This window comes from Oreochromis aureus, linkage group 9 (assembly GCF_013358895.1).
Source record: "Oreochromis aureus strain Israel breed Guangdong linkage group 9, ZZ_aureus, whole genome shotgun sequence".
Taxonomy (NCBI): domain Eukaryota; kingdom Metazoa; phylum Chordata; class Actinopteri; order Cichliformes; family Cichlidae; genus Oreochromis; species Oreochromis aureus.
This window is the reverse complement of record NC_052950.1, coordinates 25,432,580-25,458,947: the sequence shown is the minus strand read 5'-3', so window position 1 is coordinate 25,458,947 and position 26,368 is coordinate 25,432,580. Positions and strand designations below refer to the sequence as shown.

The window sequence follows — 26,368 nt, the reverse complement described above, 5'->3', positions numbered from 1 at the left end:
TGTTTTAACATCACATGTGAAGTCAGGTAAGTTAAGAGAAGAACTGAGATCTATGGAAGGATTCCCACATTTGATCAAGTTTATGTTAGAAACCTTTTAAAGCAGTTTCATCTCATACAGCCAGTTTGAATTAAAATCCTGTTTAAATACTGCCAATTGACAGTCGCCTTACTGTAAAAAACAAACAAACAAAAACAAAAAACCCTACAACATTCGAAAGAAACCCAAAAATCAACCCCTATGGGCGTTTGGCTAAGAAAAACTCTCTTTTGTTTTGGTGTGGAATAGTCAAAAGGCTGGACTTACCTGGAGCCTCAATGACCTTAAACAGGTCACTAAACCGGCTTTATAATAAAAAGCAAGTCAGACAGAGATGATTATGACTGCAACAGAGATGAACAGAGAGAAGTGAGAAGCATTTTGTCTTCTCAGGTTGTTTGATGTAGGCGAGGAGAACAAAAGGGGTGAGACAGTTCTTGGTGCCAAGAGTGGCACAACCAGGTTTAGGAGAAAATTACTTTTTAACATGGGACCAGGTAGGTCAGGATAGCCGTTTCCCATTATATCAAAACTGAATCAACATTTACTCAGGTCATCTTTGTCTAATATTAAGATTAATTTGATCTGAAACAAAAATGCAAAAAAAAAGCTTTGAAAATGCTGTCAAGGCTTTTTCACAGCATTGTGTGCACAGTGTGTGCAGGTGGATTTCTGACTGCCTCCATGTGTATTATATAGCTGAACACTGACTACTTTTACTGATGGGTCTGTAAACTTTTGACATAAATTTCGGAATTTTGACTGTTTATTCAACCACATTAGATCTGAAATGAAACAATAAAAAACAGCAGGTTAGGCCTATTTGTTTACAGACTAGAATAGAATAGAATAGAATAGAATAGAATAGAATAGAATAGAATTCAACTTTATTGTCATTGCACATGCACAGGTACAGGACAACGAAATGCAGTTTGCATCCATCCAGAAGTGCTTTAGCCGTGATATAGATATATTACAATATATATTAGCAATAATATAGATATGTAAGTATATTACAGAAATGGGTCTATTATGGTATGTTATAATGTACACGGTATGAAGTATGTTATGAATATTCTATAACTATAAGTATGTACAGGCTGTAGTGAGTACAAGCTATGTACAGGCTATGAACAGGATATAAATATGAAATAAAAAAAAACTATACAGAAATATGAGATATACAGCTATACAGAAATGTGAACTATGCAAGTTATAAACAGTTGTAGGATTAAAAATTATTGTATGTACAGAATGATTATTTACACAGAATTATACAGTAGTGCAGTTAAGATAAGTGAGGTATGTGGATAATTTCTACAGAGGCTATATAAAGTGCTAGTGGTTGTGAGTGGTGGTTCAGTCCATGTTATTATTGTGTGTTTGAGGGTACGGTTGTCCATTGTGTGTGTGTGTAGGTGGTTGTGGGTGTGTGTATGTTCAGTCCATGAGTTTAACGTGGGTCAGATGTCAGGAGGCAGAGTTCAGGAGTCTGACAGCTGTGGGGAAGAAGCTGTTCCGGTACCTGGTGGTCTTAGTCCGGAGGCTCCTGTAGCACCTCCCAGAGGGCAGGAGGGTGAAGAGTCCATGTGATGGGTGACTGGGGTCTTTGATGATTTTCCCAGCCCTTTTCAGACACCGCTTCCTGTAGATGTCCTTTATGGCAGGAAGTGGTGCTCCGGCGATGTGCTGGGCAGTTTTCACGACCCTCTGCAACGCCTTCCGGTCCGAGGCAGAGCAGTTCCGTACCAGACTGTTATACAGTTGGTCAGGATGCTCTCGATGGTGCAGCGATAGAAGTTCACCAGGATGCCTGAGGACAGGTGGTTCTTCCTCAGAGTCCTCAAGAAGAAGAGGCGCTGGTGAGCCTTCTTGACCAGCTTGGAGTAGTTGGTCGTCCAGATGAGATCCTCGGAGATGTGGACTCCCAGGAACTTGAAGCTGCTCACACGCTCCACAGCCGTCCCCTTAATGTGGATGGGTGGATGTGGGTCAGCATTCCTCCTGTAGTCCACGATGAGCTCCTTGGTCTTCTCAGTGTTAAGCAGCAGGTTGTTTCTGTTGCACCACTCAGCCAGACGATCCACCTCCTCCCTGTAGGCGGCCTCATCATTGTCACTGATGAGGCCAATCACCGTGGTGTCATCTGCAAACTTAATGATGGTGTTGGAACCATCAGCAGGTCTGCAGTCATGGGTGAAGAGGGAGTAGAGGAAAGGGCTCATCACACAGCCTTGTGGTACACCGGTGTTCATTGTGATTGTTGATGAGCAGCGGTTATCCAGCCGGACATGTTGGGGGCGGTTGGTCAGGAAGTCCAGTAACCATTTGCAGATGAGGGAACTGATGCCCAGGTCTGTCAGTTTCCTGATGAGTTGTGAGGGGTGGTACAGATCTGCTCACTTGCCCTTCCTCTGTCATTCAGAGTTGGCAGCACCTGTTGGAGGGTTGTGGAGCTATGAAATCCTGTTATTTGGGATGTCAGTGGGTGTCCCACCATCCTCGGTATTGTGTGAGTTCTGGGATCCCAGAACTATCTATACCTCAGGTTTTCCACAGTCTGCTCACTTTCATGCCCAACTTTGATCATTTCTTTTCTACTGGAGCTGCTGACTGCAATTTTCTGCCACCTCTGATGTTATCTAGATGGTTTGCTTATACTTTAATCCCCGGGTCCTTATGTGGTTTTATTGTGGATGTTGCTGCAAAGCCCCTGCTTGCAAATTCCCCTGAGAAGATTTTCTCTTTCAAGCCTTGCTGCACTACTTCCAGGCAGTTTGCTACGGTATACCAGAACATCTTCCTCTCAAATGCACTGTCACAAGGGACTGTGGGTTTGACAAAGTAGGTCATTTGTGTGTAGCTCACAGCCGCAAGTCTGGCCTCAAGTAGGTGATGGGAATTTCTGGAGGAATTGTAATCTACTGGTCTATGACCACCAACATCTTACAGTCCCCTAGTCCATCCAGTGATCTTCTGCTTCCTCTGATTTACTGCTCCATCTTGGACAAATACTATCAACTGGTTTGTTCTGCTTGTTTGTTTGGCCATTGCATTGTTGCATTGATGCTTAAAAAGTGGTACAGAGCATAAGAAAGATAGGTTTCACCTACTCAATCTTTAGGATTTTGAGCTTAAGAAGTCTGGATGCAGAAAAAAAATATTTATGTAATACTATAGAGAGAAATACCATTATATTACATTAAATAACAGTTATATTTGCAATCATTTTACAAGAAAAAAAACTTTTTTGTAACCAATTCATCCAAATGTGCACATTCATCCCTCAATACTTGGAAAAATTGATCCATTTGGAAAATAGCATTTTCTGAAATGCCTTTTCTCTGAAAATAAGAACACTCCAGATCTGGGTAGTTTATGTGGGTTTCAGTAAACATGTCAATATTTCCAACAGTCTTTGAAGTTGGTGTGAGCTCAAAGCCTCACACCTGTGTAAGCTCAAATTTCTAGACAACCAACTGTAACTACAAAGAACCTTGGAAAACACATCCTGTGCCAATGCCAGTGCCAAAGACATATTTGGTATCTGCAAATAAACCTGAACGGGGTTTTTTCCCGTACCCATATTCAACTTGTCAAGCAATTTATATGAAATTCAGGTTGGCGTTTTTTATTTATTTTTTGCTTAACCCTGCTAAGAAATAAGCGTGTTCCCAGACCTCGACCTTGCCTTTGGCCTCTGCTGAGGAATAAGGCTGCTCCAAAATTAACGTGAAAGACATACAATATGCTGACCGTAATATAGTTTTCTGATTCTGAGAGACAGTATTCAGATTTTTATAGACCATCAAACACATAGTTACGCTCTCTCACACCATGCTGAATGCAGTGCTGTTGTCCTCTTTGGATCAAACCACGTGTAGGGGAGAATGTGCTGGCAGCAGCAGAAAGAGGGCGATGAAATGATGCAGCAGATATCGGACAGAAAGAGACCAGGATTTTTTCTCACAATCAGCTGCAACTTAGTTGGCGTACACTGCCAGAACAAGCTGCTGTACTGACAACAAAGGAGATCTGATATGATAAATCGTAGTACGGTGCAGAAATGGCGTTCACATGAATGTAGATAGACTATATTTGTCAATGCATCTCAGGTGTCCGTGACGCCAGGGATAGTTGTCTGACCTTGACTTGCATGTGTGAGGGATTTTGTGGATACAGTGCTGCAAGCTGCTATCTGCTGTAAACTAGAGTGGCCTGTAATATATTATTTAAGTATAAAAGAAAACAATACAACAGTCTGTTGTGTGTAAGGCACCAAATTAATCTTCAGATTCAGTATTTCTTGCCAAGAGTTGGATGAGAATGCTACAGATTTACTGCCATCACCATGACAACCATGAAGCACCAGCCAACATTAGATTAGCTTAGCTTAGCTTCAAAGATAGGGGAAAAAAAGACACTTAGGCTCTTTTCTCTTTCCTATTCCAGAATCCGGCAGAGTAGCTATGCGTGAACCTGAAACAAGTTCCTCTCTCTTTAAGCCCCACCTCTTTGTACAAGGCCACTTTAATGTGATTGGAAAACATCTGGAAGCCTGCGGGGGGCAGAACCAATGAGTTCTCCTTATGAGTATCCTGTATGTATTTGTTTGGTATGTTGTACCTATACCAAAATATCTTGCAAAAGAAATCTGCCACATTGTTAAAAAGGTAGCAGATTTAAAACCAAAGCACTTACAGTAATAAGAAAAAAAAGTTTTAAAATATTGATGCACATTCAAACAATTTACATAAAATAACACAGCAACAACCTATCCTCCAACCACAGAGATCAGCTTAAGAAGAACAGTGTGCCTTTAGCTTAGATTTAAGGACAGTCATAGTTGATGCTTGTCTGGGGTCACTTGGGAGATCATTCCAGTATAAATACATGAGCCCCTTTTAGAAACAAGCTTTAACCCCAGGATGGTCAGGAGTTTGGTTTGGAAGCAGATCAGACGGGAGTGTATGGATGCAGCATATCTACCACAGATGCATGTTCAAGACCAGTTAAGACTTTACATTCAGACAGTGCTAATTTAAACTGGATTCTGTAACAGAGCACCAGTGCAGGTCTGTCAACATTGGAGTAATGTGATCTATCTTGTTTATTCCCATCAGTAACCTGGCTGCGACATTTTAGACTAATTGCAGATGAGCGAGAGCTAATTGAGGAATTCCAGTACACAATGTGTCAGAGTAATCTATTAAGATGTAACAAAAGCATGCATAACATTTACTAGAGCTGTGTGGTTTAAAAAGGATTTTAGTCTAGAGGTTGTTTTGAGCTATAAGAAACTGTTCTTGACCTCTTTGTCAAATTTCAAAGTTGTACTGAAGATTATCTCATGATTTTAACCTGTGTTTTAATAAAAAGAGTTAAAGAGCCTCCTTTATCCTCTCCATTAATAGAGGAGGGCTAAACAACACACTAATATACTTCGGGACCTAAAACTCGGGAAACTGAAATTGTACTGTTAATGTTCAAACTGTGTTACTTCCTGACGTCCTAAAAGACAGCACTAACCTATCTAAATTCAAGGTGCTGATTTTCAATCATTGGTCAGAACCAGGTAAGCTCGAGCTGTTGTTGTTAAGCTAAGCTAATTATTTCCAGGCTTTTCTTTATCTTTATATCTAGCGAACAGATATTAGAGTTGTATCATGTTACTTTATCTGTTGGTAAAAACAAAAATCTAATTTCTGGAAAGGCAAGATATTCTTTTAAAAGTGCATTTATGTCTTTATTTTATCAGTTGAGGATTTATTTTTTGATTGATTTGATTAATTTTTATGTCTTCTTGTGTTATTAAATCATAATGTGGAAAGAATGTAGTACTTAAACAACATGTTATTAGCTGTTTCCCATATTGACTTGACCCTTGACTTGTTGTCAGCGTTACTGCAAATCTTTCAAGTCAAAAAATGTCATTCATATTTACAATTTTCAAAGCAACTAATCTTTATAATTATTCAAAATCTTTATAAATAAATCACACCTTTTGAAAAAAGTAAGGATTCTTAAATATTAAACGCTTAGTTTAAATGCAGTAAAAAGCATCAAATAAAAAAGCTCTTCTCAAATGCATTTGGTATGCTGACTAATGCCGTTGCCCTATGGTATGTGGGATTGTAGGACTGAAATGCATTCATATTTATACATCATTAATAATGATTCATTCACGAAGGGCATCTGGTTTAAAAAAATCTGCCAATTCAAATATGCAGAGCTAAGCCCTGCGGCAACCCCTTGTGAAAAAGGGAGCAGGAGAAAATAACATTTACATATATAAATATAGCATTGGCAGAGATTATTCTGCATACTAAGTAGTTTAATTTTCATAATTTAAGTAGCTTTTTAATGACATAACTCATACTCATACTTTACAGATATTTATGTTCATATCTGCATTTCATACTCTCGTAACTCGATGATAAGCTTCGACTTGCACACGGTAGTAAGGAGGAAAAGATGTTTCAGTCCTGAGTATGTTCTGTACATATTGCAGAACTGACAATGAAGTTGCCTATGATTTTGACTTTTGACCTTTTTATTACTTTTATGCTAAATGGCAATACTGAGTTTTTAACAAATTCAATATCGTTATCGAAAAGAAGAACCTTTATTTTCACAAACGACTTGATTAGGTCTTCAGTCTCCCACGTTTCTATTTTAAATCTATTGCACCACTTAAATAATTTGAATCAACCCACTCAGATTGACTTGTGTCGGTTACAGGTTTGTTTGTTTATTTGTTTTTAATGGTGTCATTTAATGAACCATAGTCACAGTGGGAGTTGAAATGTCACAAATTTAATACCATAACAGACAAACATATTTCCCATCAACAAAATGCAACACTGTTAGCTTCTACCTTCTCAGTGTCAACAGGATGTTTTCTCGCACACATTGATGCTGCTGCTTTAAGGATGAAGAATTGTTTTATCATCTGAGATGGTGGTTATTATCCTCCAGAGAAATTTATCACAAAGCACTAAGGTGACACCATCTGGCGGAGGGTTGGTATTACATGATGGACTCAGCCTTAGTTATAGTTTGCCCTCTACTGTAAATGTAGAAACACATATATAATGACAGTTCCTAGTACTGCAGGAAGGATTTCTAGCACTCTGGGGGGGGGTTGTACATCACATATACAAAATGATAAAAAGATGCATTTAAGAAAATCTTTTATCTGCAAGGATGGGACTAAAAGTGGGACCAGGGTTAGATCTTAGGAGTTCTACAAGAATGTTTGTACATCTCAGTAACCCATAACAAATTGCCCTAAGAGCTTGATCTTGGTTTCAAAACACTGAAGTGTGTCTGATGGTTGCAACTGAAAGCAAAGTCTGCTGAAAAGCAAGTCGCTCAGCAGCCATCTAAGAAATATCTCTTGGCACTTGAGTAGTTATCTTCAAGAATGCTCTAAATTAAGTTCATTTAAATAGATGCTAATAGATGCTACATGTATAAAATATACATTAAATCATATAAAAAAATACTTAAAATATGAAATAAAATGTAAAATGTTTTTTTTATTTTTATGCTTAATATAAAAAACCTCTAAAACGTCTCAGCAGACAAACCTTTATCATTGTGTTAAATAGAGATGTCAGCCTAAAGAAGCAGTTTACCAAGCTCCTGTCTCTTAAGCCCTCACCACGTGTAAACGGCCATTTTATTCTGATTGGAAAACTTCCAGAAGAATAAAGCAATAAAATAATATGTCACCCTCAACATTTCTTCCTGTTAAAAGGTAGTTTTTCCTCCCCGTTTTTGTTTTTTTACATTCATGAAACACCAGTCAAGCAACTGAAGCATTCAAGCAATAAGAAGGTTATGGGCTTTTCATTAACTCTGTTTTGGAGTTCTACAGGTTTTGAAGATTCTCTAGGTACAACATGACTGGAAAAGATCTTTTCAGTTTTTAGGAAATTTGTTTAAATCCTTGGTGAAGGTTTGAATACAAAATGCATTGTTTGTTTATTTGTTTGTTTTTTAAACTGTTAAATACAAATAAAAGTACTTTTTATTTTTTTAAAAAGAGAGGGTGCTGTGGAAGTCTTTGATGTTACAGATCTAATTAGATCTGTTTAAGTGAGAAGAAACAATTGTCATATGAGTCAATGACTGAAATGTCTTCTCAGGCCAGCATTAACCACATCACAGTATTCACATCGCGGGATGAGCTAAAGTTACTGTAAGTGTCCTCCACAGATGGGTGTGTACAGCAGCATGATTTCCCATTCATTTGTATTATACGGGGTGGTTGTTAGTAATGAGACATTATTATAAAGGTGTGCTTGTTCAGTATTTTGTTCCTCCTGTCCTGCTTGTTTTGGTAGAAGGAAGTAGACTACAAAAGCTATTTGATTAAGAAAAATAAATAAAAAAAATGAAGGAACAGAGCATGCCAACAATTCAGTCATTATTCTCAGAAGCATTGGTGTCAGGTGGTATGTGAAGCCTGGCCTCAACAATCCAGGTTCATTGTTTCAAACTCCACCCAGTTAACAAAGCATTTCTCAGCACTGCTAACAATGGCAAGATAAAGAATTTCCTCAATGCTTTTCAATAACATAAATGTACTTTTTATATGTTATTTAATTTGAAAAAAATTTTCATGGAAATTTTAAAGTGCTGATGTTTCATCAGAAGTTTGTTTTGTAATGTACGACTAGTGCTACACTGCATAAGATTAAAAGAAAAATAGCCACAACCTTTTAAAAGTAATGGACAAATAAAATTGTGGAAAGCTATTAAGTACAAATGTCTTCTAAGGGTCCAATTGTTACTTGTTAAATTACATAAATACACTGTAATTCTTTAATTATGGTAAATGGTACCAAAAGTTCATACTGGATTAATTACTCATGCTAAAAGCAACATATAGCTGTGTAGGTTATCAGTGATCCAGGTTGTCCCTGGACACCCTGGAGGGTTATATGACCCTGGACTGGACTCTTGCCAGTCTGTCGCAAGGCTAACACAAATATAATGTCAATAGACGTAAAAAGTAAAATAGTATAGATGTTGCTCCATAAATGGGCTGTAAAATAAAATAATAACAGTGGCTACAACATTATTTCTAATCGAGACACTGCAAAAAATAAACCTGGATTTATGTGAATTTAATTATTAAGCTATTTATTTAAATATTAAATTTTTGTGTATCTCATGTACTATTACCATGTCATGCAATTTAAAAAAATTAATGTTAAAAAAAATACATATACATTTATTAGTATCACAAAGTTATATTTTAAAGGTGTAATTTTTGGAGGCAGAAAAGCTCTATTTAATGTTTTCTTTATCCAAACGTATTAAACATACGTAAAAACCACAAACAAATAAAAAAAAAATCAGTAAATTTTCCTGAAATAACTTTAAGTTGTTCATTAAATTATACTTGTGCAGATTTATAATACATTTCCCCGCACCATCAAATCACAAGAGCACCTGGCTGCAGCCACTGGGAAGCGCCATATTGCGACCGCCACAGTAACCGGAAACACGTGACCTCCAGAGGACCCGGAAGTGACACAGCTTTATAAAGGAAGGAATCCTATCATTGAAGAGGTGGCCGTTGTGGAACGTCGAGAAGGTGAGACTCCTCACTTTGGTCTTATATTAATCAATCGTTCGTGAATGTATTTTAATTTATAAAAGAAAGCCTTTTCTTTAGCTGCAGTGCGTTTCATTCGGTTCCTGTGAAGAATGACCCAGAATATGTGCTAAATGAACGTTTTGCTAATTAGCTTAATAGTGTGCAATGTCACCTGGCTTTTCAATGCACTCTCTTGCCACCATGTTTCCCTGCTATAGTTAGCCATAAAATATATATGTAATGCTTTTATTTTTGCCCAAATTGGGCCTGCAAGTGTAAGTCCACTTGGAGCTGGTACGTGATGTAACCTTCAGGAACCACTCCCCAACGGCTTCTTGCTTAATAACTTTTTTTTTTTTTTTTTTAATGAACTTTATTGGACAAACAACGAGTATACAACATACAAACAGATGAAGTATACAAAAGAACAGAACATGAACATACCTTCATACGTGCTTGCTCTGGTAATGTTTTATAGAAGTATGTGAGCCCTATCCTTAATGGGGGGAGGATTTATTTGAAGATTATTGAATTATTGAAGATTATTGAATTAAACTACATTACTTGCTGGCGGTAAGATACACTGCAGCAGGAAGTATTATCTGCAGGCTGACAAAATGTCTTCAAAGGACGTGACACAAGGGGAAATCTGCCTTGAATCATCAGACTCAGTAGCAGGTTCCTCCTCCTTCCAGTAAACCACACATGCTTCAATAGAAAGATTAGTAAATACGGTAACTCATAAGGAAGCAGACATAATTTAGATAGCACAAATATTTTTAGCTTATTTTCAGTTAATATTTCCTGGTTGCGTTCTTGGTGTTTTTAAATGCCCAAAAAATGATGAAACGTTTTTGTTGATGGAAACAAAAGGTCACGTTCTGTGTCATCGGTCATTTAGTTTTTTGTATAGCAAAAAATATTTTTGTGCCTCAAAGATCACACCAGTTAGTAAATGTCATCTGAGACATCCTAAATTAAACAGTTATTGTAGAAAAAAATGTCTTTTAATTGTTTTTTTGGGGGGGGGGGGCATGCCTTTATGTGATAAACTTGATCACTGATATTAGTCGACCAACAATGACAGGTTTTTTTTTCTGTTTGCTGATATGATAATGTTCAATAGTTTGGATTTAAATGTTGAAAATATGTTGGAAATCATTTCAGTACAGTTTGTCCAGCAGAGAGACACGAACTATTACATCCTTAGTACCGGCTGCACATGTAGCAAAGTAATATCACTGCCCTGTAAGTTGACTAGAAAATTAAACATTGCTAGTATGAACTAGTCGTGCCAATCATTGGTTGCGCTGGTTAACTGCTGGATGTAAGATATTAAGAAGCAGGCTGCTCCTGTTTGTTACAGGCCCACATGTTGTAGATGAGAGGGCTAGATCGCAGAAAGAGATGCTGTAATTCTGCACTGCACAGATCTCATTCTTCCCTTATACAGAGTATATAGCTGAACAGATTCTCACTCTGTATGAACTTTGATCCATATAGTGTTGTTAAAACAAATTTCAACAACGAACAGCACAGCATTCATAAGGTGAAACAGTTTTGTAAATGCCAAGCAAAGCTGTAAACTGCATGGTACAATAAAGAATACTATTCTTTATCCTTTTTTAACTTGAAAACTGGCTCAATTACTTATTTTCTGTTAACTTGTTGTCTGTGCAGGACCACAGCATTCTTGCCCCCCCAAAACAACCAGAAAAGCCAAATCCTGTGTGATCCTATGCCCACAGCTCAGATAGAGAATACCGTATATAAAACAAGGTTTTACTGTATATAAAATAAGGTTTTTATGGCAGTTAGTGTAGTTCCTGCCTCACTGAGCCTGTTTATAGAGGAAACACTCCACCCTGCAGTACCATGAATAGCTGCTCTGTTACCTGACTTGCTGCACATCCCTTTTTTTTTTTTTTTTTTTTTTTTTCTTTTCTGCTCTTGCATCTGCTCTCTTGATTTGCTGCCCACTGCCTCATCGCCTCTTTGTCCTATATTCTGTTTTTAGAACAACAAAACCAGGAGCGATGGATCAGATGAGATCGGCGTTTAACGGCGTGGTACGTTCACAGCTTAAATTTTGCACATTTCCATGTCTTCATCATTGTTTGTATCTTGAGCAAACTGATAAAACGGAAGCAATCGCAAAGTGAAAAGCTTTGTTTTGCTTCCTTTTTTTTTTTTTCCATTATTAAAAACAGCTGTAGCATTGTTAATACTTTGCTGCTCTTGCTCTTATGCCGCTGCTGAATCTGGAGCATGTCGCTCTCATAGTTTTCACTCTGATCTTCTCCAGGTTAAAAGCGTGCGTTACAGCAGGTTCACCCTGCAGCCCACAGAGAATGGAGAAAGACATGTGGAGGTCAAACTATCTGAAGATGGCACTGAGGAGTTCACAGACGTGGAGGCCGAGGGCTCGCCAAGCTTCAGGCCGGCACCTCGAAATTATAGCCGGCGTTACATTGCCTGGCTGCTCCTGGGAACCTTGCTGATATTTATCACTGGTAGGTTATGCTCTGAAAACCTCTTATACTTATCCAAGTCTACAGAAAGGAAAATGACTCTGTTTATGTACTTTGTATGTACTACGTTTTAATCAATTTTGGTGTGTGCTGTGTCTTCCAGGCTATCTGGTTGGTTATGTCAGTCACAGTAAACCTAAAGTGGAGTCGGTGAACTGCAGCCCAGAGAAAAATCAGACAACAGGGAAGCAGTCTGTGGTTGCATCAGTGACACAAGCTCCAGTTGCATCAGTGACACAAGCTCCAGTTGCACAACCTGCAGAGGTTGAGATGGACTTCAAGAGCATCTCTCAACTTCTTGCGAGGAGAATGACCAGAGAGGCCTTTCAAAATACTCTAAAGTACACTGAATACGCACACACCTTCAAACCAAACACACATTTAATGTCAGTGTGGGCACACATCAAACAACTCTACTGCTGAACCAATAAAAAGTAAATGATTACAAAGAGAAACATTTCTCCCTAACACTAAATCGAATCAGGACATGTGACTTGAGGGAAAAATAATGGATAAATAAGTAAATGCGGTGAATTATAAATCCTTTTTTCCAGTGCAGAGGAAAAGGGTACATTAAAACGAGTTGATTGCAAGTGCCGTCAGTGATGGTTAAATGTTGATCTCAAGATTCATTCAAACATGAAAACTTTTAATTATTTGGTTGGAGAAAATGTTAACTTATAACTACTGCCATACCCCTGCTTCTTCATAATTCTGACAGAACTGTTGATGGCATCTCTTTAGCTGCCTGGAGGACCAATGTTTGTCATCTATTAAATTTTCACTGTAAATGAAAGTTGGGGATGGAGGGGGCAACTTTGACTTGCAGCAGTTTTTCATGTAGACTCAACTTCACCTTCGACTTGTCATTGTGAAACTACACTCTATTTTTAAAACGTTTCCTGTGTTTCATGGAAACACGATGCCTGGCGCTTAAAATGAGGCACACTGTGTTCTTGGTTAAGCCAGTGAGTCATTTGAGTGCCTTTTACGTGAAATGTTTGGACTCCATGTTAAAGAGATGTCAATCATTTCAAGACTAAACTGAGATGCTGACAGAAAAAGTAAATAAAATGTCCTTTCTGCAGGGACTTTGATCGGCCCGAGCGTTCAGCAGGAAGTGATGAAGACATGAGTTTGGCAAACCGCATCTTTGATGGATTCAAGGAACAGGAGATGGATCCCTGGACAGACATCCACTATGTTCAGCTGCCGATGCCAGACAGGTGCCTGCAACCTTACCAAAAAAAAAGTTAATTATTTATTTAAATGATTGTGGCATTAATTCAGAGGGAGGGTTTATACCTCTGTGATTTCCTGATTTGAGTTTTGCATGCCAAACTGTTTAGTGTAAAAAGAAGGAGTTAAAAAATAAAAACAAAAAAGAATTCTACAAATTACACCTGAATTTGTCCATTGACATTTTTTGTAATGCTCGATTATAAGTTGTATATTTGTTAAATAAAATAAACACTGGAACACAGACATGTTTGTGACGAAAAATGAACTGAAATGTCACAAACCTGTAAAATAAAGTGTGTCCAAGGAAAATAATTTTTAACAGGTTCTTGCCTTCTCCTCTGCAGCCAGAATCCAAACAAGGTTCAGTTTGGTTCAGAAGATTTCAGCCTTACTGGGTATCTGGCCTACAGCGCTACAGGCAGAGTTCAGGTGAGCCTAAAGCTTTGGCAAAGAACCACCTTAGTTTCACTCTCTGAAAACTATGAAACAAACCATGAATGTCAGAAGATTTGTAGTTAGGACTGTTGTTCAGAAACCTCTTCTGGAGATCTTTTATGGATATTGCGTGTCTTGTTAATTTAAGAAATGTTTTTGTCAGTTGGCGGCCTGTCTGACTGCTATTAATTGGTATTTACAGGGCAAACTTGTGTATGGCAACTATGGGCGTAAAGAGGACCTGGACATCGTGAATAAAAATAAGGTTGAGCTAAAAGGCTGCGTGCTGCTCGTCCGTGCTGGAAAGCTCAGTTTTGCAGAGCAGGTATGTGTGCATGATGAAGATGGTGTAGGATAGCAGAGTGAAGTTAGAAAAATGAATTCTACTTGTGAGTAACTCAAATTAACTGCAACTTTGAGGAAATGGGTTCAGTTCCTCACAGCTGGTTGTTTTTATTTAAATTGCTCTTGTTCAGCTTATACTTTTATCTTTTACATTGATCAGCCTTCCCTTGGAAGGCTTTGAGATGCATTTACATTAAGGAAGCTGATGAGCAGGTTTTGTTCCAGGAACAAAATTCTTCAGTTTTTTTTTTTTTTTTTTTTTTTTTCCTTCTTTCAGGTGGCCAATGCTGCAGATAGAGGGGCGTCTGCTGTTCTGATCTACCCCGATGAAGCTGATTACAATTATGTAGCTGACACTGTGCTCTATGGACATGTGAGTTTGTAAAATAAGTCAAGTAGGCAGTAAAGTGTTGTTTTGTTATGATAGTGGATTTTTTTTTTTTTTTTTTCTCCCCCTTTGCCTAAATCTGTTTTCATGTCCCCTTCAGGTCCATCTGGGCTCTGGTGATCCCTACACCCCTGGATTCCCCTCCTTTAACCACACCCAGTTTCCCCCAACTCAGTCATCTGGCCTCCCCAAGATCCCAGCCCAGACTCTCACCCGCAGTATTGCTGTAAAACTTCTTCAGTAAGGCCACACACAGATCAGTGCAGACATGAACAGTGTTCTACAGATTAAGAAACATTCATATGTTTACACATTGTGTGATGACCATGATGATCATGGCTTTACCATCAGCATCGGTTAAACAGGACAGCTGCCAGACACCTCTACAATTTCATGCTGCTGAGTTCAGCAATATATCTGCCACAGTTAAAACTTTTCTTTTGTGTTCTTTTAGGAAAATTGGTGGTCCTGAACCAGATGCAGCAAGTGGTTTTAAAGGTGGATTCAAGCAAGTGTCTTACAGTCTGGGAGGTGTTGAGAACATCACTGTTGAGGTCAACAACAAGCTGGTGAACAAGGAGATCCATAATGTGTTTGGGGTGATCAAAGGATTTGATGATCCTGGTAAGACAAAACTTTTATTTGGAGTGACTTAGCTTCTGCTTAGTCTTAGGCCAAGACGTGTGACGCTAAGATGGATTTGTTCATGAACCTGCAGATCGCTACATTGTACTGGGAGCTCAGAGGGATGCCTGGGGTAGCGGCTACGCCAGAGCCACTATTGGCACCTCAGTACTGGTACAGCTGGCCAAGGCTTTCCATGAGATGGTCGAGAATGGTAAGGAATAAAAACAAAATGCTATACAAACAACAGTTGGTGGGACTGAGTACACTGGACCGCAGTGCAAGTATCATGGTGTTATCATTTGGTATGCATGTCGTCTATAGATGGGTTCAGGCCCAGGAGAAGCCTGGTGTTTGCGAGCTGGAGTGCAGGAGAATATGGAAGTGTTGGCGCCACAGAGTGGCTTGAGGTGAGAACTGCATACCTTTTGAAAGGAAATGCCTGCTGTATTGATAGTGTTTTAACATGTCTCGTTTGTTTGTTTGTTTGTTTGTTTTCTTTTTAAGGGTTATATGGCCTCTATTGACAAAAAAGTGTTCACCTACATAAGCCTGGACGGGGTTGTCATGGGTATGTAGACAAATTTACACACATACAGAACATCTCAGGACTTAAATGGTGGCATTTGTCAGTTGACCTCTTTTGGTTTTGTTTTTATTTTGTTTTGTTGTCTTTTTTTCTTTACAAGGTAAGGGGGGCTTTATGGCCTCAGCAAGTCCACTGCTCTACAGCCTCCTTGAGACCACGATGAAAGAGGTATTACACTGATTTATAGTGATACACGTTTCGTACAAATGGATAGTTTGTGCTGACTGTAATCTGCCTTGTTCTTAAAGGTAAATAGTCCTGTTGGTGCTGGCACGGTGTACGAGATGGTAGGAAAAACGTTGGAGGCTAATGTGTAAGTAGGAAACCAGTGTGGTGAAATGAACCACAGTGCATAAAACTTTAGGCAAGTAATAGAGGAACACGCTTTCATATGAAGGGGACAAATGGATTTACTATAAACAGGCTCCTGGACAATATTTAACTGACTGATGATGATGGTGATTGCTTGTACTCTGACTGGCTCTGAGATTGCACACCTTTATTTATTCAACTATCTGGCTGATTCACACTGCTCTAAATGCCATAAAGAATGGAATATTACTTAGTATGGTCATCCCAGGCATTCTGGTTGTAAGCCCCATCCACCTGTTGTTCGAAAGTGGGGAACCAATTGGAAGTAAGGAAGAGGCTCGTTTCAGACAGGATGAGCTGAGTGACTACACAAAGGCTCTGTATAAGATTAAAAAAATATTAATAATTGTGAGTCCTGCAAAGCTGTTCTACTAGAGCCAAAAATAAGTATAATAGCCCCCTTTAAAATAACTGTCTAAACACTTATAAAAATGACTCTAAACCAGTTATTTCATAGCAGATAATCAGGGATTACTTTGATACGTCTCCCCCCCCCTAATGTTTCTTTCTGTTTTGCTCATCTACAATAACAATTTTTTTTCTTTTTTCTTCTTTCCCTGCATGCAGAATGAGACCGATGACAATAGATGACCCAGCCTATCCCTTCTTGGCTTTCTCTGGAATTCCCTCAGTCTCCTTTCACTTCATCAAACCAAATGTGAGGGGTGATTCATTTATATATTAAAAAAAAAAACAAAACCCAAAAACAAACGTCTGCTTGTCATTTTAAACATTAAGCAAACAGTGATGTGTATTGAACTGTCTGTATGTTTCTCCACTTAAGTCTGAGGTCTACACTTATTATGGCACTCAATTGGACACCATGGACCACCTTAACTATGAAACCAACCATCAGACCAACGAGGTCACGGCGATAGCAGCGCAGTTTGCTGGTCAGATGGCCCTGCACCTGGTTCATGACCACCTGCTGAGCTTGGATGTGAACCGGTACAGCAAAACCCTCACCAAGGCTGTGGCGGGAGTCTACAAACGCATCCGGCTGCTCCCACAGGTTGGCGTCTTCCTGACTCTTTTTGTTTCATTTTCATCCATTTTATGAATTTCACGTGATTAAGAATATTTGTTTTGTCTGGTGAAGGTGAAGGATTTGAGTCCCAGCTGGCTGAACCGTGCACGAGGCTCCTTCCAGCGTGCTGCCAGTAACCTCTACAATGACATTGCCAACACCAACTTGGATGACAAAGAAGCCTGTCGAATCCTCAACGACAGGATCATGAAGGTAATGCATGTATTACAAGACCTCTCCTGGGTTGTGTGTTGTAATTTAAAAAAACTATACATTTTGAAAATTGTGAGCTTAGTCAGTTTATAGATGTCACAGATGCTGACAAGCTTGGTGTCTATGTTGCAGTGCTGTGCTCGCATCAGAAAATGTTGGTTTAAGCAAGATTGTCATTTACCAAAAGCTCAGACATGTCATGTTGTTACTTAGAAGATCTTTAAGTAAAAAAAAAAAAAAAAAAACAAAACAACAAGATGCTGGATTTTGTATTTTTAATTACAAAAAAAACAGTGATGTGGTTTGACCCAACTCAAAATATTGTGCAAAAAATCTTGAGCACAATATTCTAAGGTTCTGCTCCTTGCTTTATATTTTGATAGAAAAAATGGTAAGTGGGTGCATCGATTTATTGCAACATGCATGGCATGGAAATGCATGTAATCTACACAAGTGGCTGACATTTTTGGCAGCATTTTATGGTACCTTATCTGTTAGTTACTGTGTAGTGACGTCCTGGTGTCTTATATCCCAGCTGATGGAAATGAATACAAAGCTGGGACTCTTTTTCTACACCTAGTCTAGCATTCTTTTCTGGAACAGCAAAGAAAAAATCAACAAGGGCTATTCTGTAGTTACTAATTATGTGAAATGTGTTTTTTGTTTGTTAACTAAAGGTTGAGCACAGCCTCCTCTCTCCATACGTCTCACCTGTTGAGGTTCCCTTCCGTCACCTACTGTTTGGCCGAGGCTCCCACACTCTGGCGTCCATTGCTGAGACTACTGACGTGGATGAACTCCGCACCCAGCTGGCCCTAGCCACCTGGAACTTGCAGGGATGTGCCAATGCCATGGTGGGAAACATCTGGGACCTTGATGAAGAAATTTAAATTGGTGGTACGCAGAGATGTGAGGGTGGGAGTTGTGTGTTTGCATGTGTATTTTTTGGAAAGTAAGTTTGAGGTAAATCATAGCGCTCCAATATCAGCACTTAAAAGCACAAGCCGTTAATCAGAAACCCCAACCTTTGTTCCAGGCTTATACTCAGATTTCAGGGGAATTCAAATAAATTCCACAAATAGTCTCAAAGAGAACAGTGTTAAAATGTAGAGCTGAAAACTGTGAACAAGGATTACTTGACGAAATGAAATGCTACTGACAAATCCACCTCCTCTCAAGTAGACTCGAAGCTCTTGCTGCGACCACTTGCCATCAAAGCACTAAAAGACCTTATATGTATTTGTTTTTTATTGTTTTGTTTTTTAAATTATTTATCAGTGGCAGTGTCCACTATAAAGCTGTTGTTTGTCTTTTTATACGACGTTATCGGAAGCAGTGTCTTCCATAATTATGACGGTTATACTGTCGAAACCTACGGCAGTATCTGCTAAAGAAATGACTCCAAATGTTGCTGGAAAAAAGACCCAGAAAAAGTTTAATCTTTCTACCCTCTTTTTCTTCCTTTAGCGTTGAGCTGCTGTAAAAGCAGGCTTTCACAAATAGACTGACATAACTGCATCTGTGGATTCCCTCTGTTAGAATGGAGAAATTAATGGTATAAAAAAAAAAAAAAAAAAAATTGTATCTTGGTAGATTTAAAAAGTCTGTATTTAATGAGATTTTCCAATGCCTGACTAAAGCTGGCAAGGAAACAAAAAAATTGTCTGCAGCTTGTGGAAAAGTGTTTATTTATCACAAGCAAAGAGATTTATTCTGCAATTGGTGGCAAAGTGAATGTCAAATAAGTTTAAAAAAAAAACAAACAAAAGCAATGCAGGCACAATACTAAATCTGAGCTCAAAGAGACATTTATGTTGCACTCTCTACTTTGGAGCATTTAATGAGTTTTAATAATTTTATCGGGAGCAGTGCCTTCCATAATTAAACCGCATTATCGGGAGCAGTGCCTTCCATAATTAAACCGCATTATCGGGAGCAGTGCCTTCCATAATTAAACCGCATTATCGGGAGCAGTGCCTTCCATAATTAAACCGCATTATCGGGAGCAGTGCCTTCCATAATGATAAACAGTGACGGTAGTTTTTGCCTACCATTGTGTGTTTTTTGTATACGTGTATTTATCGAGAGCAGTGTCTCTCATATTTCACTTGAAAGGTGGAACAACTTATCGGGAACAGTGTTTCCCAGAGTTTTTATACTTACTGTATTTGTTTTGGGCTTTTGTTTTGTGTGCATATAGGTATTGTCCTCCATAGAGTGTGTGCACTCTTCTGGTTCCTGCTGTTTTTGTTTGTGCATACATTTCCTCTTTAATACTATTACTAATCATAGTGAGCCTCATCTGGGCAGGATTGACAGTACAGGTCGAGGTAGAAAATGAGGACATTATTCCAAACGGTGCATGACCAAAGTCATCTAAATGGGGTGGTGGGAAAAGCAATTTGTCATTTGTATTGGTTATAAATCAGCTAGGAAAAACTCAACACTCACATTTCTAACTTTTCAATATGAATTGATAGTTCTGTGTCTATAGGGTTATTATAATCAGTAGGTGCTCACAGCCAATTCAGGTTAAATTGTGGCACCAATAAAAGTATACCAGTGTGTCGGTACCTGCATCAGATTCAAAATTTTGCTTTTTGAGTTTAATCAGTTTTCTTAATTTAATCAAATTGTAACTTGCTGATCCTCTTTAAAATTAAGCTCAAGGAGAAGTAATTGGGACAAGGAGAAAGGGGCTACACACCTAAATCTACCCTGCAGTAGCATATCGAAGCTTTTACAGGGTCTCACTCTTTTAATAGCTGTGATGTCTATAACCAGATTATTACTTTAACGTGACTTAACTTTGAAGGATAGGCAAGCCTATTTTAAAATTCAGACATTTCATTGACATAATAGGGAAACTGCTGCTTTCATTATCATTTTTTTTAAATTACCTACTGCCTTCCCAGTGAATCCAGTCCATATGAGGCTTTTACTACTTATACAATAATTCTAAGCACTGAAGGATGTTGAAATGAGTGCACTATAATCATTAAAGTTATAGCAACAAACCTGGTCTGTCAGCCTTGTGACCTCAAAACCTCTTTTCTTTGTTAGTGACTGAAAACACAAATGAATTCACTTGCATGGGTTTTCTCCTCACTGCATGTTACTAAACTGTAGCTCCAAGTGGAACCATATTACAGAGTTTCACTTGTCCAAATTAAATTTATTTGTGGTTGTTTGTTGATCAACCTGGAATTGTTATCCCTGAATTAGTAGAGTTATAACCGTCAAGTTAAAATGTCATAAATCAGTACAGGATATTAAAAGCTACTAATCGTATCAAAAGGATCTGTCACTGAAAAACTGTTTCATTATTTGAGCTGATTTAATTAGTTCAGCTACTCCTGTATTGTCTTGCATCCATTACAAGAATAAGTTTCTCCACATCCAGAACTAGAAATGTGATCATTAGAAAATTTGTTTTGGCTCACTGTGTTGCTGAAAAATACTGAGAATGATTTCTGTACTTCAGATGTTGTTGACATTCTTTATTGTGACATCCATGTTCAGTAGAAAATTGTAATAAACCCTTTGGCTTAGCATAAAGACTGTCTCGCTCCTTCATTGTGTTAATCCTACAGTTTATGTTATAGCTAAAGGCAGGTTCAGCTTTGAGGGTTGTTGTTGTTTTGTTTTTTTTCTCCCTCTTCAGATGTTCAGTAAATGGGAAAACATTCTAATTTCCTTATTATTAATTTAAAATTTCAATCATGACTGTAGCTTGTGTAAAATAAAAATTTAAAAAAGACATTTGTTTTTAAAGAAATTTGTGGTGTACCTCAAGAGTTTTGCATGCAACCATACATCGGACAACCGATATAAATCAGATACTTGCCTCCAATTTAATGAAGTAATGGTAAAGTGTGTAAAGAGGACGTAGAAATTAGCAGGAAATAAAATTAACTTCTGTAACGTGTGCTTTTATTTTGAAAGTTGAATTTCTAAACAAGATGTGCTGTTATTTTGGTGAGTTCCGTCTTGTGACGTGTCGTGACGCTCTGAAATCCCTGCACGCTCGCTGGGAAGCGTCCCGGAATTAACGGAGGAAAGAGACGGAGATAACGGTTCCGGTGAATTTCACAGATACCTGATAAACGCCGCGGCTGAGTACGGCGGGCGGAGTGAGGAGAGACCGGAGGAGAGGGACCGTCCCCTCCGCAAAGCCCGTCGTTTTAGGTCCGTACGATGGGGGTCATTTCTGTTGTTGCTCTTTCTTGGATATGTTTTGGTACATGTTGTACCAAAACAAACACGTTAAGTTCATAAGTAAAAAAAAATAAAAAATACTAGCTAACAATAGTGGAAAAAGTACAAAACAGTGTAAAAGAGGGGTGTAATATTATTAGCCTTGGCTCTTCATTGTATTGGGACGAGTGTGTGTCCACTTAGGGCTAATCAGCTTTAGGCTGACAGACTGTGAAGATGAATTAAAATCTTTTCTGCTCTCAGCATGAGAGAGATGCTATCTGCTTACACTCAATTGTTTATCTGACTGATTTAACTTTATGTTGAACTTTTTGCAAAAACATGAAGCAATCTTTGCTTTAGTCACGAATAAAGGGCTAGTCCACCATATGTACATGTGAGTTTATCAGTCAGCAGCTGCACTAAATAGTCTTGTAATGTCTGGTGTGGTTCTGCTTGAGCAGGGATGTTATTTTACACTGTGGGCCGCATGCAGCCCACTTTGATCAGAACAGATCTCTTTCTGTCAGTGTAAACTACACGTTCAATCTCTGAGATATCTCAATATAAGAAAAAAGAAGTGCAGTTTCAGCAGTAGGGCACAGTTTTTCTACACGATAATGAAATGCTGTAGTAAATGAAAGAAATTGTTACCACTAAACTTTTGGCTTAATTTGTAAGAAATAAGCAAAAGGGTAAAATTACAGAAAAAGTTCTGGGTACAGACTGTTCTGTGTTTACAAAATGTATTATTTGTTTTGAAATTTCCACAGTCTATAGTGAAAAAACAAGAACTTTTATGTGATTTAAGTCTTGATCTATTATTTAAAGTGCAAAACTTATGTATCCTTCACATTTTCCAAAATGTGAAGGATACATAAGTTTGAAAATTTCAACAAATTATTATTTCTAACAACTTCTAATCATATTTTGATGTTGATAAAACAGAATACCAAAAAAACCCCAACAATTAGCTGCACAGTGGACCTGATCTTTGCCGGACCGATTCTGGACCTGGGCCCTAGTTCTGACTCTCCTGTTTAAGAGGACGCATTAGAAACTACCACATAAGTAGAGAAAGATTACAAACACAACTACCAAACACATTCATTAGTCATTTTTGGACTAGAGAGCATTTGTCAGCCTACTTATTTTGCAGTTAGTCAATCAGCCAGTAAAGTAACAGCTGTGAAATGCAGAAAATCCTGTACACTATGAATTCAAACGCACCTCCTGCCATATGTTAATGAGATGTAATAGTGTGAAGACTGTCTGTGATCACTTGAATTAGTATTCAAACAGTTAACAATTTTAAACCCTAAAATAATCATTTGACACTTTAAAATCTTTTTTAAAAGAGTTAATTCTCAAACAATTTGACTTTTTACACTCTTCCTCAGCGATGAGGCAGCAGGTCTGTCTGAGCCTCCCCCGTGGTGACAATATGGGCACAGCCTGTTCCTGCGTGCTCGTTTTCACCTCCTGCACAATTTCTACCGGCTGTTGCTTCTGAGAGTTTTTCTGCTGCTCTCTTCACAGCAGCAGATGGAAATTTTTGTTGAAGTGTTTTATTTTTTTCCTTTCTTGTTAATAGTTTTGACGCTGACTTGCTCTCCGTCTCTCTTTAACTTTGTGTAGATGTGGAGTCCCTTCATCCATGGCTGCAGCCAGATGACCTCTAGTGACTCCACCAGAGGACCCCTGCAGGGTGTGACAGATAAGCCAAAACATTATGACCATTCACAACCAATTCCACTAAATGCCTCAAAGTAACTGAGGGTGGTCTCTGCTGCCTCAGGTTACCTTTAGTAAGTAAGTAAGTAAAATTTTATTTATATAGCACCTTTCAAGATAAAAATCACAAAGTGCTTTACAGAGGCAGAAAACAGACATTAAAATCCAAAACAAAACAAAATTAACCAAAAGCGAGTTTAAACAGAAAGGTTTTAACTGCTTTTAAAAGACATGACTGAGTCCACAGATCTCAAACTCAAAGGGAGCGAGTTCCAGAGTCTGGGAGCCACTGATACAAACGCTCTGTCACCTTTTGTTTTTAACCTTGTATGCGGGACAACCAGCAACCCCTGGTCACAAGACCTCAGGGACCTGCTGGGGTGATAAGAAAGAAGAAGATCACTTAAGTATGTTGGAGCTACACTGTGCAGGGCCCTATAAGTCATGATTAGGATCTTAAATTGGACCCTGAACTTGACAGGGAGCCAATGCAGCTGAATCAGGAGGGGAGTGGCATGGGAGTGTTTGTGATGCTTTGTCAGAAGCCTAGCAGCAGCGTTCTGAACAACCTGCAGCCGTTCCAGGGAGGCATTACTTAAGCAAGTAAACAAGGAATTACAATAGTCTAAGCGGGATGAAACAAAAGCATGAATAATCATTTCCAATTCGGACGTGACACAATAGGACTCAGCTTAGCGATATTTCTTAAATGGTAAAAACAAGAGCGAACCAAAGATTTAACATGTGTGTCCAGCGTCAGACCTGTATCAAATGTAACACCAAGGTTCCTAATGGATGATTTAATATAAGAAGCAAGAGGGCCTAGATTTTTAACCACATGGGGAACAAATTTCTCAGGAGCAAAGACAATGATTTCCGTTTTGTCAGCATTTAGTTGAAGGTAGTTACCAGCCAGCCAATCTCTAACGGAATCTAAGCAGGACTGCAAGATTTGGAGATTAGAAAATCAGGTGGCCTAAAAGAGATATATAGCTGAATATCATCTGCATAACAATGATATGAAATATCAGAGAAAGAGCTAAGAAGTTGCAGAAGAGGGAGTAAATACAACAAAAACAATAACGGTCCCAAGACAGAGCCCTGAGGCACCCCATAGGCAAGAGAGCTGACAGCGGATTTGAACTTAGAGGTAGCCACAGAGAAAGATCGATTAGACAAATAGGATTTAAACCATTCCAATGCGGTACCGATACACCCACCCAGTGGTTTAATCTATCTAACAAAATAAGATGATCAACGGTGTCAAAAGCAGAGGTCAGATCCAGCAACATCAAAACAGTGCACTCTCCAGCATCATAATTCATCAAAATATCATTAGACACTCTAAGAAGTGCAGTTTCGGTAGAGTGAGCCTTACAAAAGCCAGATTGAAATTTATCAAGAACGTTGTGTTCATCTAGAAAATTCGTGAGTTGCTTGGCCACAACCTTTTCTAAAATCTTGGCAATAAAAGGCAGTTTTGAGATGGGTCTGTAACTGGAAAGCAAAGAAGGATCAAGTTTAGGTTTTTTAAAAGTGGGTGAATGACAGCACTTTTACAGTAAACAGGGACTTGACCAGAGAGTAGAGATGCATTAAGAATTTTAAGAACACTAGGACCAATAGACTCAGAAACATTTTTAAGTAAAGACCCAGATAAAATATCAAGGGGGCAAGAGGATGATCTCATTGAAGAGACCAGTTTCAACAACTCAGGTAAAGACACTGGTGAAAATCTTTCAAATATGACAGGCTTAATTAAAATCGGAACAGGCAAATGGTACATGGAGGGAGAGATGTTACTCCTTACATTGCTAACCTTTTCAACAAAGAAGGAAAGAAAATTTTCACAGTCTTCATTCGAAGAAATAGGGACAGCAGCAGAAGCCGGAGCAACAATATCCCTAATTGTGTCAAATAGAACCTTAGGGTTACCTCTGCTCCTAGAGACTAGGTTTGAAAAATAAGCAGCCCTTGCATCACGAATTGAAGAGTTAAAAGAAACTAAAAGGTCTTTTAAATTAAAGAGATGAACCTGTAAATGAGTCTTTCTCCACAACGCTCAGCTTTACGACAAACACGCTTTAAGCAGCGAATGCTGTCGTTTATCCAGGGCGAGGGTTTTGTAACAGGTGCTAGTCTAGTTTTAATAGGACAAATATTATCGATAATAGAAAGACAGTAATTATTAAAAAGATTCGTTAATAAATCAACATCATTAGAAGCAGGCAGAACCAAATTAAAAACTTCAGAAAATTTAGCAGCAGTAGAAGAATCTAAGACGCGCGAGCTAAGAGCACGACGCTCAGGAGGAGGAGGCAAATAAAAAGACAAATTAAATATAATACAATGATGGTCCGAGATAAAAATATCCTCAGAACTAATACAGTCCATGGTTAAGCCAATAGTAAAAACAAGGTCCAGAGTGTGCCCTTTGGTGTGGGTGGGGCCAGATACATGCTGTGTGAAATGAAAAGAGTCCATGATGCTGAGAAAACCTCTGGCAAAGAGGTCAGAGTCATCATCAATGTGCATGTTAAAATCGCCAATTATTAGCAATCTGGACAACTTCAAGATGGAAGATAAAAAGTCACTGAATTCCTTTAAAAATTGACTTTTAGGTCCAGGTGGACGATAAACTACAGCACAGTAACACGGATCTTTAATTCCAATTTTAACCAGCTGTAGTTCAAACGTTGACATTTTTTCAACCATCAATGAGCGACAGTGAAACCAATTTCGATACACCACAGCCAGTCCTCCGCCACGACCAGAAGTCCGCGGCCGACTGACGAAGGAGTACCCGCCTGGGCAAAGTTCGATAAGAGAAGAATAGTCACCATCACGCTGCCAGGTTTCAGTTAAAAATAATAAGTCCAGTTTTTTGGAAAGAATAAGATCGTTCAATAAGAACGTTTTATTTGTCATAGATCGGGCATTGAGAAGCGCCATGCTCAACGAGGAATAAGTCAAACCATTATCAACACTGACCCGTTTTAGGGGCGTAGAAACTGGGGTT

General features: G+C 38.6%; 2 protein-coding genes across 4 annotated transcripts in view; both read left to right on the top strand.

Annotated features, from left to right (window-relative positions):
• The first annotated feature begins 9,565 nt into the window (after positions 1–9,565).
• tfr1b (transferrin receptor 1b) lies at positions 9,566–20,976 on the top strand. The gene is made up of 19 exons (XM_031745017.2): positions 9,566–9,649; positions 11,670–11,721; positions 11,958–12,165; positions 12,287–12,524; positions 13,272–13,409; positions 13,770–13,854; positions 14,063–14,185; positions 14,483–14,578; positions 14,694–14,833; positions 15,048–15,217; positions 15,312–15,431; positions 15,542–15,627; positions 15,725–15,788; positions 15,907–15,974; positions 16,055–16,119; positions 16,746–16,836; positions 16,963–17,190; positions 17,278–17,418; positions 18,096–20,976. The coding sequence occupies exons 2-19, from the start codon at positions 11,689–11,691 to the stop codon at positions 18,306–18,308; spliced, it is 2,307 nt and encodes a 768-aa protein (XP_031600877.2). The 5' UTR covers positions 9,566–9,649; positions 11,670–11,688; the 3' UTR covers positions 18,309–20,976.
• A 447-nt stretch (positions 20,977–21,423) lies between these two features.
• The window catches only part of tnk2a (tyrosine kinase, non-receptor, 2a), a 30,293-nt gene continuing 25,348 nt past the window's right edge, over positions 21,424–26,368 (top strand). The window contains exons 1-2 of one of the 3 annotated variants that reach the window (XM_031745043.2): positions 21,424–21,606; positions 23,254–23,323. The gene's annotated coding sequence lies outside the window, so the exon portion shown is untranslated. Of the gene's footprint in view, positions 21,607–23,253; positions 23,432–26,368 lie in introns of all 3 variants that reach the window. The other 2 variants (XM_039617436.1, XM_039617435.1) reach the window with 2 other exon arrangements.